This window comes from Fundulus heteroclitus, chromosome 17 (assembly GCF_011125445.2).
Source record: "Fundulus heteroclitus isolate FHET01 chromosome 17, MU-UCD_Fhet_4.1, whole genome shotgun sequence".
Taxonomy (NCBI): domain Eukaryota; kingdom Metazoa; phylum Chordata; class Actinopteri; order Cyprinodontiformes; family Fundulidae; genus Fundulus; species Fundulus heteroclitus.
The window spans coordinates 3,832,555-3,844,572 of record NC_046377.1 but is presented as its reverse complement, the minus strand read 5'-3'; the positions used below and the strand labels follow the sequence as shown (position 1 = coordinate 3,844,572).

General features: G+C 41.0%; 1 protein-coding gene across 12 annotated transcripts in view; it reads right to left on the bottom strand.

Moving 5' to 3' along the window:
* The window catches only part of LOC105929801 (pleckstrin homology domain-containing family A member 5), a 179,737-nt gene that overhangs the window by 44,768 nt on the left and 122,951 nt on the right, over positions 1 to 12,018 (bottom strand). For all 12 annotated transcript variants that reach the window (XR_004933166.1, XM_036149316.1, XM_036149318.1 and 9 more), the window contains 3 exons: positions 8,957 to 9,057; positions 7,330 to 7,445; positions 4,366 to 5,448 (listed from right to left, as the gene is read on the bottom strand). Coding sequence is in view for 11 of the 12 variants with exons in the window: in XM_036149316.1 (XP_036005209.1) it covers positions 4,366 to 5,448; positions 7,330 to 7,445; positions 8,957 to 9,057 (1,300 nt within the window). In the remaining variant the exon portion in view is untranslated. The remainder of the gene's footprint in view (positions 1 to 4,365; positions 5,449 to 7,329; positions 7,446 to 8,956; positions 9,058 to 12,018) is intronic.

Sequence of the window (12,018 nt, the reverse complement as noted above, 5' to 3'; positions counted from 1 at the left end):
ATGATTCCAAACACAGACCCAGGGAAACCCTCAGCTGGTTTAAGAAAGCTGCTCGAATGGCCCGGCCATCCACCGGACATCACGCTGAATGAAATCTATGGAAAGAACTCAAGTTCAGAGAGCATAGAAAGGAGAACCTTCATCATTTGAAGATAGTTTGAGAGGCAAAATGGGTCAGAATCAGACCTGAACATAGCATGAGCTTAGTTTGTTCATCCTGCTTAGTTGTTAATAAATTGAATTCATTTTTCTAGCAGGCGTGTTCAATACTTACTCGGCTGTATTACACATAACTTCCTTTATGAACTAACAGGTTTTTATGTCCTTTGTGTGTTTGTGTAGTGTTTGGGTTGGTTCATCTATGATGTAATTTTTTACATCAAAAGCCCCATTAGAAATGTTATTGAGAAAAAGCAGATATGCTCAATAATTCTCCTTCCTGTTGCGTTTCACGAGATGAACAAGCAACCGCCTCAACATCCACGAACACCAGCGATCACAACCTCCCTGGCATGAAGCAGACAGGGAATCACAGTGGTCCTAAGCAGTTTAAAGAAAATCAACCAGCCTCGTTTTCCGCATGTGGAAACCCGATAGGTCCTACAGCACTGGGTTTAATCATCATGCCGCTTAAATTAGCAGTATTTCAGCTATTACTGACTCATCTTTGGGACCTAGGCTTCCACCTTTCACCCAACAATAAGAAATAATACTCGTAACTCAGCCTAGCTGACATTTTTTTATTTATTTAAATAAAAACGTATTTATACTTGTTGTCCCATTGACATCCGGCATCCAAGGTGATGTATTGGAACCAGAGAAATTTATAAAATGTCAGCAACTGGGAGATTTCATTAATAAAAAGGGTAATACAAAGAGGCACTTTCAAAGTGATGCAATCATGCAGGGATCGGGACCTAATGACCTGATGGTCCCCAACTACTTAGGCTCCCTTGTGCAAACAGAAAACAAAATTCCGGTCCATCTTGTTTGAGCGTCTGATAGTCTTCATACTGAGTGTGAAGGGAAGTTGTTGGCTGAGTAGGTATGGCTGCCCACCCTCAACCATGGCATCTAGCAAAATAGGCCCATGAGGTGTGCAAGATGCAGAACATAGCCTGGCCTGATAAACACCATTGTGTTCTGCTTCAAATGGTATGTTGAGTCAGTATGCCATGAGCAGACATGGCCCCCAAGATGCACTATAAGAGCTTGATGGGCAGGGGAACTATACAGAAGAAGAGAGAAAAAAATATAGGAAAAAAGAGAAAAAATGGGGAAAAAATAGAAAACAAGAAGAAAAAATGATTTGATCCATAAATGATTTCAAATATTTTACCTGAATATCTGTTCTGGACAAACATCTAACTGGACTGGGTCGAGTAATTCAAATTCTTTAACCCACTCTTGTTGTAATTGCTAAGCTAGCTAAAATGTGCTAAGACAACAGAACAATTTTTAAAACTACTTCACCGACGTCCCATTTCTGAAGGTCGCAACTCATGTTCAGAGAAATCAAATTGTGTTTGCTTCCACACTGACCTTTGACCATTTTGAGCACGAACTAATTTATTTCCTTGCCTTCTAACTTCATTTGTATAGTCAAATTCATCTATATAAAGTGATTTTAGAGAACAGCGTCAGAAGATTTTCCTTACCTACATCAAAACCTAACAGAAGTATGCTTCCTGGATTGTATCTATTTTTTTTCTGGCACTATTTGAATGACTTGATGCAATGGTTTGTCCACTGTCATGAGGAGAGATTGCTGCAAAGTCAGTGATCCAATACAATCAGCTGAGAACCCCTAAATAACTTTTTTACTGATGGGCATTTTGTGCTTAACTGGCGTAATTTGTACTGCATAATTTATTTCTTTATATTTTTTAACTTAATCTGACTAATTTCATATTTTATCTCCAAGTACCTTAAAGGGGAATTATTATGCACAATCCACCTTTTAGACCTTAAATATATTTTGCTGTGTATTTGGAGTCTCTATGAGTCCAGAAGAGTTGACTGTAGTCTGTCCAGGAGTAGTGTAGATATCTTTTATCTATTTATGTTCTGTTTGGGTCACATATTTTTAAGCCGTTCAGTTTTCTCTGTTTTCTATTGCGTTTTTTGAAAAGTAACGGCACAGTATTTGCGGCAGAGGTGCTAAACAAGGTCATGGACTTCCAACTAACCAAATTCTGCCATTTTCTTTCCACTGTGATTTTGTAGTCCAAGCTGAAGGATACCGAAGCTACAAGTGGATGAGAAAATATTCGGTTGTTGGGGGTATTAACCCACACAATTAATTACACCGTCCCCAGCATACTATAAAAAGCAGAAAGTGGAATTAAATTTACCAGGAACTCAAACCAAAGCATCGCAGCTCCCCTTTATATAAACCACAACTGAATGATTTCAGTGTGAAAAGGAAGAACTTAAGAGCATGATATGTCCTCTTTAAGAGGATTTAAGCTAGGTACTGATGCTAAATAAATGGACTGAAATGAACTGAACAGCAACTAGCTTCACAACAAAGTTTCTCTGTTTCCTTTATTTAAAGTCAATGCCACAGAAGATGAAGTCAGGCTCCGCTTGCTAAGCTTATTTCCATGATCGCTCATGGCAGCTGAATAAGGATAGCAGTGCTGAGATCACCACAGAGCACCCTGCTCTGCATTTATGATCCAAAATGCTCCTCGGCACAGCTGGTTAAGTGGCAGCTGAAAGTGATGCCCATCTGTGGTGGTTCTGAGAGCTTTTTAGATGCTAATGGCCTGTAAGGGTGGGTTTAAACATGGCACATGACAATTGTGGAGAAAATAAAATATAAGACGTTTAGGATGCGAAGGTTGGTTATGAAAATCACGATAAACTGTGAGTTGCTGTAGTGTGTGTTTGAGGCACTGTCCTGTTCTCACACCATCCTCCAAATTCAGGCAGACGGTTGCTGGTTTTACGGGCCGCTGGTCCACATGCATGCTCAGGAAGCAAGGTTGTTGGCTTTTAAAGTTTACCACATTCATGCACTAACGTCATCCAATTATTATACTGTTAAGAAGTTGGATGTTATTTGTAATTAAATAAGAAAAATCAGAGTGAAAAGGATCGACATGATTCGGTTAATAGTGGCAGAGTGGATTGGAGTCGGGTTGAATCAAATTGACGAATCTGAAACACGAGCCGTTATTAGGACAGCTGAAATGTGCCCTTTTACTAGAAAATCAGATTATAATCGAATTGATCATTGACTTTTTAGCAAAGACAAATGTATTTTTCTCAAACGACTGTCGATTTTTTGTTTATATTCCTTCTGATATGAAATTAGGAACACATTAAGCCTTATATAAACAGTAGCATAAAAACAACAGTGCTATCCCATCCGTTCTTAGAACCTTGTTGATTTATCTATTTGAGTTCTATTTATTAACCTCTGCATGTGAAATTTGTATTCTGAAACCCAATTAGGACTTTTATTTATAGAAAAAACACTTTGAGACAGCATTTGTCAGCTTTATATAAATAAACTAAATAGGGTTGAATTAAATCACATTTATTCAGTTATTTGCAAAAAGTATCCGGCGCACCTCGTAAGGTTAGTGTTGTAAGCCAGCAGGGCAAAAAAAGTCTGTTTGCCCTTTTACTTCCTCTCTATCAAAATTACCACATGCTTTCAGCAGATGGTATTTTTTTCCTTCGTTCGGCATTATGAAGGTACAGCTATTGGGTTACGCGGTAATGTGCATAAACATTAACCTGACTCCGCCAGATGGATTTGCTCCGCATATCCATCTGGAAACCTTCCGTTGGAATAATTTTGGGAAGGGGCGAAAATACTGGTTAGCTGATTGGCCTATGTTGGTGATAGACGGGGCAAATAAACCAATCAGATCAACGAAGCATATGACGTACTAACACGACAAGAGGAGCCAATTTATAGATCAAGCTCTTGCCGAAACCAGTCGGGAGAAGAGCAAAAACATCTTTTCCTCTGAGAAAAGCCTCCAGAGCAGCGTTTTGCTCTTCTTTCAGTGAAGAAATACTCTGTAATTCCGATAAAACTTGCTCGATAGCCACGCTAACGCTAGTTTCATCGGCTGAAGACGCCATGTTCTTTAGACTGAACTGTCGCGCGTCTCGTTGCGTCACACCTCAACCCGCCTCAAAGCCAACGCTGATTGGACGTTTGTTTGGTGAACGGCTCCAAATTTTCTTTAACGGAGGGTAGCCAGACTGATCTGTGAGTGAAACCTTGAAAGCTCGCGAGATCAGGATGGTCTCACGAGGCTACATAAACATGGCATGTATGATACCGCATTTAAATGTAGGCAAACTACCCAAAGATGTTATGTACCCACAGAAAAGCCTCACCTTCGTGTGTCATCATCCAGCTCTCTTGTCCGGTGAGTTCGGAGCCTCGGCTCCAGCTGTTGTATGGAATTGGTGCAAAGCAGGCCACCATCTGGCTCATGGACCGGTGCTGGGGACCGCAGAGGAACCCTTTCCACAGTCTCGTCTATCTGACTGCGGTCCCCGGGCTGTTCCCCGGGCCTGGAGCCGGAGCTTTTGACTTGCAGAGGTTTTTGGGCGCCGAGGCTTGCCTGGTTCTGGCGTGACGCGGACACGGCAGCTGCGATGGCGGCCGCCTGAGCGGGCTGCAGCTTAATGCTGCTGATTTTGTTCCTTTCGGAGCTTTGATCTCTTTGAAAGCCGTACTTTTCCCCACCCCGAATTGTGGCGTACTTCTCTGCGTCCGTGATGGCAGCATATTTATTGCCCTCTCGTAGGGTGCTGTATTTCCGTACTTCCTTCAGATTGCCGTATTTGTCAACAATCTGTATGGTACCACATTTGCTTCCCGTGTCCCTCATGGTGCTGTACCTCTCCGTTTCCTTTAATGATAATTGCCTCCTTACTTCCTTCTGCGGAACATAGGATTGTCCATCCTTCTGGAGCATGTGTCGATCTCCAAACTTCTGCAGGGCATACTTTTCTCCGTCTTTTGTGAGTAGGAACTTCTCTCCATCTTTGCAAGGAGCATATTTCTCCTCTGTCGGTGTCACAGTGTACTTATTGTTCAGCTTCTGAGCAGCAAAGCTCTCCACATCTTTCTGCAGCGAGTATTTCTCCCCGTCCTTTCGCAGCAGGTACCGCTCTCCGTCTTTGTGGAGGAGGTACCGGTCTCCGTCCTTCTGGAGCATGTAGCTGACGCCGTCTTTCTTCAGGGAGTACCTCTCTCCGTCTCTCTGCAGGGTGTAATACTCGCGCTCCTTCTGGCTGTTTTGCTTCTCGATGTCCTTCAGACGCTTGTCGTCGGCCCGCGAAAGCGAATGTTGCCGCGCGGGCTCTCGGTTCCGTTCGTTGTTCTGGATCTCGGGCTGCGTGAGGGCCGCGTGGTTCAGCAGGTTGTTCCACTGCTGAGGCGTCTGCTGGTCGGCGTTCAGCTTGTCCAGCCTGTGTTCAAGAAGCAGAAGGTCAGATCCCAGAATAAGGAGGGGAAACTGGGCCAAAAGAAAGGGACAGGATTCCTAACAGAGCCCCTTGTTTGCATCGATTGATTGGAGTCAATATCTTTGCCATTTTGTGGCACACACAGCCTTGGATAATAACCGTGTTATTTCTAAAAATAGAGAGACTAATTTGGTCATACGAGTCAAAAATTCAGAAAATGAGTGAATATTTGTTTTAATATGGTGAGGACTAAGGTTATTTGTGTCATTTATAACAGCCATTTTGCATCCAAGGGACCCAGGAGAAGCACAAAGCAAAGAAATGTTCCTACCTCACACCCTTAGCACATTTGTCTTATAAAATACTTTAGGGTTTGCACGAGGCTGGATCAGTTGAAATGATAAGGATATTAAGCAGGCTAGAGTTGTAGCCCAGTATTAGATACATGATTAGCATTTGGTTTATCTGAATTATTGTTAGGCAGAAGACTAACATACCTAACCTAACCTCTATGAGAATATTATTGTGGGAGTACTGCTGCACCTCCCTGCAATAGCTTCACACACCTCCAGGGGGCGCGCACCTCTATTTGAGAAGTGCTGTTCTAAACTAATGAGCTGGGTAAAGCGAGAGCCTTTGCTTTAAAAAGTTGAGATAAAGTGTCTTGTGAATACTGGGATTAATACTAGGCCTGTGTTATACCTTACAGCCCATTACAAATTCTCATGAATTAACCCATATGACTGAAATTCTGCAGAAACTGCAGCGCTAAGTAATTATAGCTTTTTACCCACATGTTTTCCTTCCACTTAACTTCTCAATAATAAGCCTGGACACAGCACTCTATGAACAGCCAGCTTCAGGAGGGTGTCAATGACAGCCTACTCGGGTAGGCAATAACATGACTTTCTTTGATAAAATCCTGTTGCATTGGTCTTATGTAATATTTAGATTTTTGACAAGATGAATTTGAGATTAAAATTAGATTTACGCCATAAATCCAAGAAATCACTATTTAATCTATATACTGTATGAGTTTCACCCTTTGAATTGAATGTTTTGTAACACTGAAAAAAAATATATTTACAAAAAAAATAATGTTATTTTCCTATTTATAAATTTAGGTTTAAAATGTCTTCATTGAGAGCAACGTGTAACTGAAGTTAAATTCCTTGTTGTGTGCAGAAACGTGGCGATTAAAGCTGACTAAGAAAAGTGGGAGAGGGAAAATGTCAAACATGTTTTAGATGAAGGGAAAGGAGAAATTGCTGCAAGGACTCCATGATGGTTCTATGGTGCAGTTTGTCACCTCGTGTGGCGAGCTCTTTAGAACCCAGCGAGTGGTACCCAGCATGCGTACTGGTTCTGACACCATGCCACTGTGTGCTCCACACGCTGGGCAATTTTGTTGTAATTTTAGCATTAAAAAACACTAAGTATTTTAGAAATATGGGATTTGCTCCTAATAGTTGCAAAAAAAGTTTACATATTATAATTATTAATACGTTTATTTGATAGGGACAGAACAAAAAAAAACAACAACATTGCTACAATTTGACGTGCAATCGATGCCATGTTCACTGGTCATCTAGCTAATAGCTAATTTGCAGACTAAGTGCCTAAGACAATAAAAACACAAACAGTAAGATACAAACATGAAAAATACACAGAACATGTAATACAGACTATATAAAAAAGTTGCTCTAATGCTCACAGGTTTGAGTAGATTCGAGCCATTGTTTTACTGTTTTAGGTCTGTGCGGGCTTTTAATTGTTTTAATATATACACACGTTATGGTCATCTGGAGGAGAAAACGTTAGATGGACACCCGCTGAGAAGGAATCAAAGCTTTCCCCAGCATAAAGCAGGTCTGCGGTACCAACCTTTTGGCTGGTTCAGTGTGGACGAGTGCAGCATCTGTCATGACTTTCATCCAGCACTCCATCTCCTTTGCTGTGTCTGTGCAGAAGTAATACGTCCGCATGTTGGGGTGCGTGGCCTGACAGTGGTGGAGAAAGCAAAAGGTGGATGCTTATAAACAGAGACTTTCAGGCTAACTTAAGTGGAAGGAGTTTCTGTGCTCTGTGTTCTCTCCCCACTAAAACTCACTAAATGTCATTCTCAGGACACTCTTTGCATCATTCACTTGCAGAATCACAAAAAAATTTAATTTAGAATATTAAACAAAATAGAAAATTAAACTACATTTAAAAAAAGGGGAAAGGAAATGGGGGATAAAGGAGTAAAGATTAAAAAGCTGAGAAACAATAATTATGTAAATTATAATGAAATGAATATATTAAATAATTTAAAAAAAGGCACTTTCACAAAACATTTCTGTCATAAACCCATCAAGAGCTCCTCGAGTCATTCATAAATCACAAGGTGGGACGGTAATATCCTGCACAGCTGTGAGCTCTTAGAAATGACGGCGGCAGGGCAGGACGACAGGTGTTGTGCAGCATAAACATCTGAACTATATATATATATATATATATATATATATATATATATATAAATAACTGGGAGATGACGTCAAATCAGTAAAGGTAGTCCCAGCCCTGACTTGTTGACATCATCTGACTTGTCAACATCTGACTATATATATATATAGTTCAGATGTTTATGCTGCACAACACCTGTCGTCCTGCCCTGCCGCCGTCATTTCTAAGAGCTCACAGCTATTAGAAATATATATATATATATATAAAATCTGTCTCAAGTTTCCCGCTTACGTTCTTTTTAGAACAAACTCAGAGTAGCCGTCCTGTTGTTGTTTCAAATTTAAATTGTATAGCTCAGCTTGTTGTTCTTCCCTTTCAAAAGGCTTTCTGAGTCTCCAATGAAGCTGGCTTGCCCCAGAACAAGTCAGCTGATGTCAACAAGTCAGGGCTGGGACTACCTTTACTGATTTGACGTCATCTCCCAGTTATTTTGCAAACAATGGATAAAACATAAGTCTGCATAAAGTAAGGCGGTACCACTTTACAATAAGGCTCACCTTATAGATTGCTAATAGTTTAATAAATATGTTCTTAATTCGTCTGTAAACACGTTATGATTCATTCTTAAGCGTTTATTATGCATTAATTAAGGGTGTGCAAGAGACAAAACTGAAGGGTTTGTGCTTCCAAGGTAATAACTTGGTCTGAAATGTTTTATATATGCAACTCTAGATTAAAGATATAGTTAACCAGATTGGGCTCACCGTATGGCAAGAAGCAGGCCAGTTTAGTCTCTGGCTTCCTCTTAATGCATAATGAACACTTATCAATGAGTTAGAATGTGTTTACAGACTAATTAACAACGTATCTATAAACTATCAACACGCAAATTTTCATTTGAAAGAACTTTGAAAACCATGTATAGTTTTTCTTACACTTCACAACACTTCTCTGCTTTGGAGGCTACATTTGGAATGTGTCACAGTGTAAAAAAAACATAAAAGAGTGTGAACATCTGCGCGACCTGATGTAAGAGTGGACCACACCCCATTTAGAAGGGCTTTACCTTGAACGCATATTTCTTGCTGATGTGATCGTCCACGGACAGCATGGAAATGTGAAAGCTGGGCAGGAGGATACTTCCCAAGATGCTGTCCTCTTTCTCATCTGCAGAAATGAGAAAGAAAAAAAAATGAGACACGATATGGCAAGACGTATGAATATAAAGTCACCGTCTTTTACTTAATCTTCCTAAAGTCGTTGGTCAATCAAATATGAGGAGTCAGCTGTTTATAAGATGACTTCAGATTAAACAATGATTCATGTTTTTTATTTGCATTTAAAGAATTTAAAGAACTTTCGATCTTTCCAATTAGAAATCCTTCGTTTCACAAACCCCCCACACACAGGCAGAACTAGGCGATGCGTAGATTTTATGCAAGAGTTGGCTGTAATTCGTTGCTGGATGAGCTACTTGTCTGCCTTGAGGACGACACTTTTGGAGGAGAGACTTTTAGCCTTATAGAGCACAAACCAAATACAGGTCTAAACATATACAGATTTTACACCTGACATATCCAGTACAGCCCTGTCGGTTTGACGAGCTCCAGAACTAGTGTTGTCTTCTACCTGAACACGTGCAGAACGTTCATGAGTGGTACTAAGCATACAATGCAACGTTCTGCAGGAAAACTTCAAAAGGTGTCACTAAAAGCTGCTATTTGGGGAACATAAGGTTTCTGATGCAGCCACAGTGGAGAGAGAAAGGTGCACCGAACCAAAGCTTCACGTTAGCATGAGCATCTTTCAACAGGAATAGGGTATGAACTACTCAGCTGAAACGTTAAGTTCAACGTAAGCATGACTTGTACTGGAGGAAAATCAGCTGAAGTCCAAATGCAGCTGCCAGCAGAGGTCATTTCCAAACCGCTGTGCTTTTATGGTCCATTCAACAACATCTGGTACCCTGGATGTCTGAAAACAACTCACTAAGGATTTAAAGCTTTATTTTCAAATGTTTGCAGTCCAGTCAGTGGCTAAACACTTTTTATTAATCCTTCATTAATAGAAAAAAAAGTCATAGCAAATCTCTAGTCAGTTTTGAAGCGGCCGCTTTTTGTTTGTCTTTCTTGATTGAAGCAAACCACAGCTGTACCGTACTGTGCTTGTTATGTACCGTCACAACCCTTCGAAGCATGACTCAGAAAAATCTTACGTCCCTGTGCATCGTGTTCTGCGTTTGCCAACACAGATCTCAGTCTGCAGGTGGCAGAAGAGAGCAGAGGAGATTGCAATTACTTTAAAATGGCTTTACTTTGGCCATAGTGAACGTGAAGCTGGGGCCACACTACGCGTTTTTCTGAGCGATCTGACACTAAAACACAGTAAATAATGGATGTATATTGAAAATAAACCAATATTGAACATGAAAGTTCAACACACTAAATATGGCATTGCTCAATGTGAGAGCCATAGCAGAGAAAACCCTGTTGAATCAATGATTTCACTGTCCAACACCAACTAAGTCTTTTGTTCCTAACTGAAAGCTGCTGCAGTAAAGAGGACAGCGCAGCAGTATTAGCTGCAGTAGTTTCTTCCAGCTTGAACATTTTGAGTGTAGAATAAACAAACAAAACATAACATTTAAAAAAAACCTTTTGGGAACTTTATTTTATTTGACCATGAGACAGCCCAGTCCAAATCTTTTCAGTTATGGAACAATTTTCACCATCTACATGCCTGCAAAGTTTACTGCAAAAAATTTTCTATGTATTCTGTTATCAGCTTTGGGTTTAACTGCAGTCTGATAACAGGAGATTAAAACGCTCATATCAATAATGCCAACCATAGAACTGCAACAGAGCCACTGAGGATCCTGGATGGCTTTGGTTCTGTTACGTGTTCCCCAGCATGCAACAGAACCAACCCATGACAAATGGACACGTTAACGGGTCTAAACGTTGCTGATGTTGGTCTTTCTGACCCTTCTCTGTTATTTCAAGAGATTATCCCCGGAGTCAGAACCAGAGCTGAAGTGCTCACAAAACGCTGAATTAATTACAGCACCTCTGCGGTTTCGCCCGGCTCTTTTCACAATCGCCCACTCAGTCCGCAGCTTCTGTCGATGACCTTGTAGATGACTTTAGTCTGAACAATGCGGTGCTTAGAGATTAAAATCGACACAATAAAAACCACAAGAACTTCTGTGGGGGAAAAAAAAAATATACAGGCTGAGAAAAAAAAAGTCTTCCTCTTGAATCGCTAGTTAAATAGAATGAGGCAGTTATCAATATAGTCCCTCCAGTGACTTCCTAGTTTTAATTTTTCATACCAATTCTTCATTTCTGGTAAACTGCTGATGTTTCCTGTGCAGCTGTTTTACTTGTGTAGTCTTAACCAGGCATGGGAGGTCTGTCCCTGTGCGTCATCTTCTTCAGTCTGGATGGTAGAGGCACAACAGCAGTACAGAAAAGCTGAAAATAACTAAAGAGTATTTCTGAGTGGGGAGAAAGGGGAATGAATTGACCATCCTTGACAACGGATGTTTTATGAACAAAAGCAACGGAGGTTATCAGACTGAGAGGATGAGACTGAGCTTCACCTGTGCCTTAGCGCCAGTCTGCTTGCTCTACCACTGCGAAACACGCGTACAGACAGCACAGCGCACACCGGCAGCACTGTCTGCTTTCTCTTTCACGTTTTCCTTTTAAATCTCCAAAATAAAACACAGGAATACATTAAACCCGCTTGTGAATAAATATTTAATGACACCTCTTGACAAAAAGCCTTATGTCAACTATGCCAGCCTAAATGTGCAAGGGAAGGTAATAAATATTTCAGCTGTAGTCCGCCGAGTGCGTGGATTGTGTATCCGTAAAGCAGTAGACTACAACGGATTGAAGCCGGTGGGTTTGGGCTCACTGCGAATAAACCACACCAGAAAGCCAGGGAGCCTGCAGCTTCCAGCTCTGTTTGGTTTAGTTTGACTGCGAGCCCCGACGCTCCTGCTGTGCCGTTCCTGCTGCTTAATTATTAACATCCAGACTATCTGGGGGAGGAGGGGGGGATGCAGTAAGTAAACAGTCCACATGAGAAAGCAAGATTTACCTGAACCCCGTTCCTGTCAAA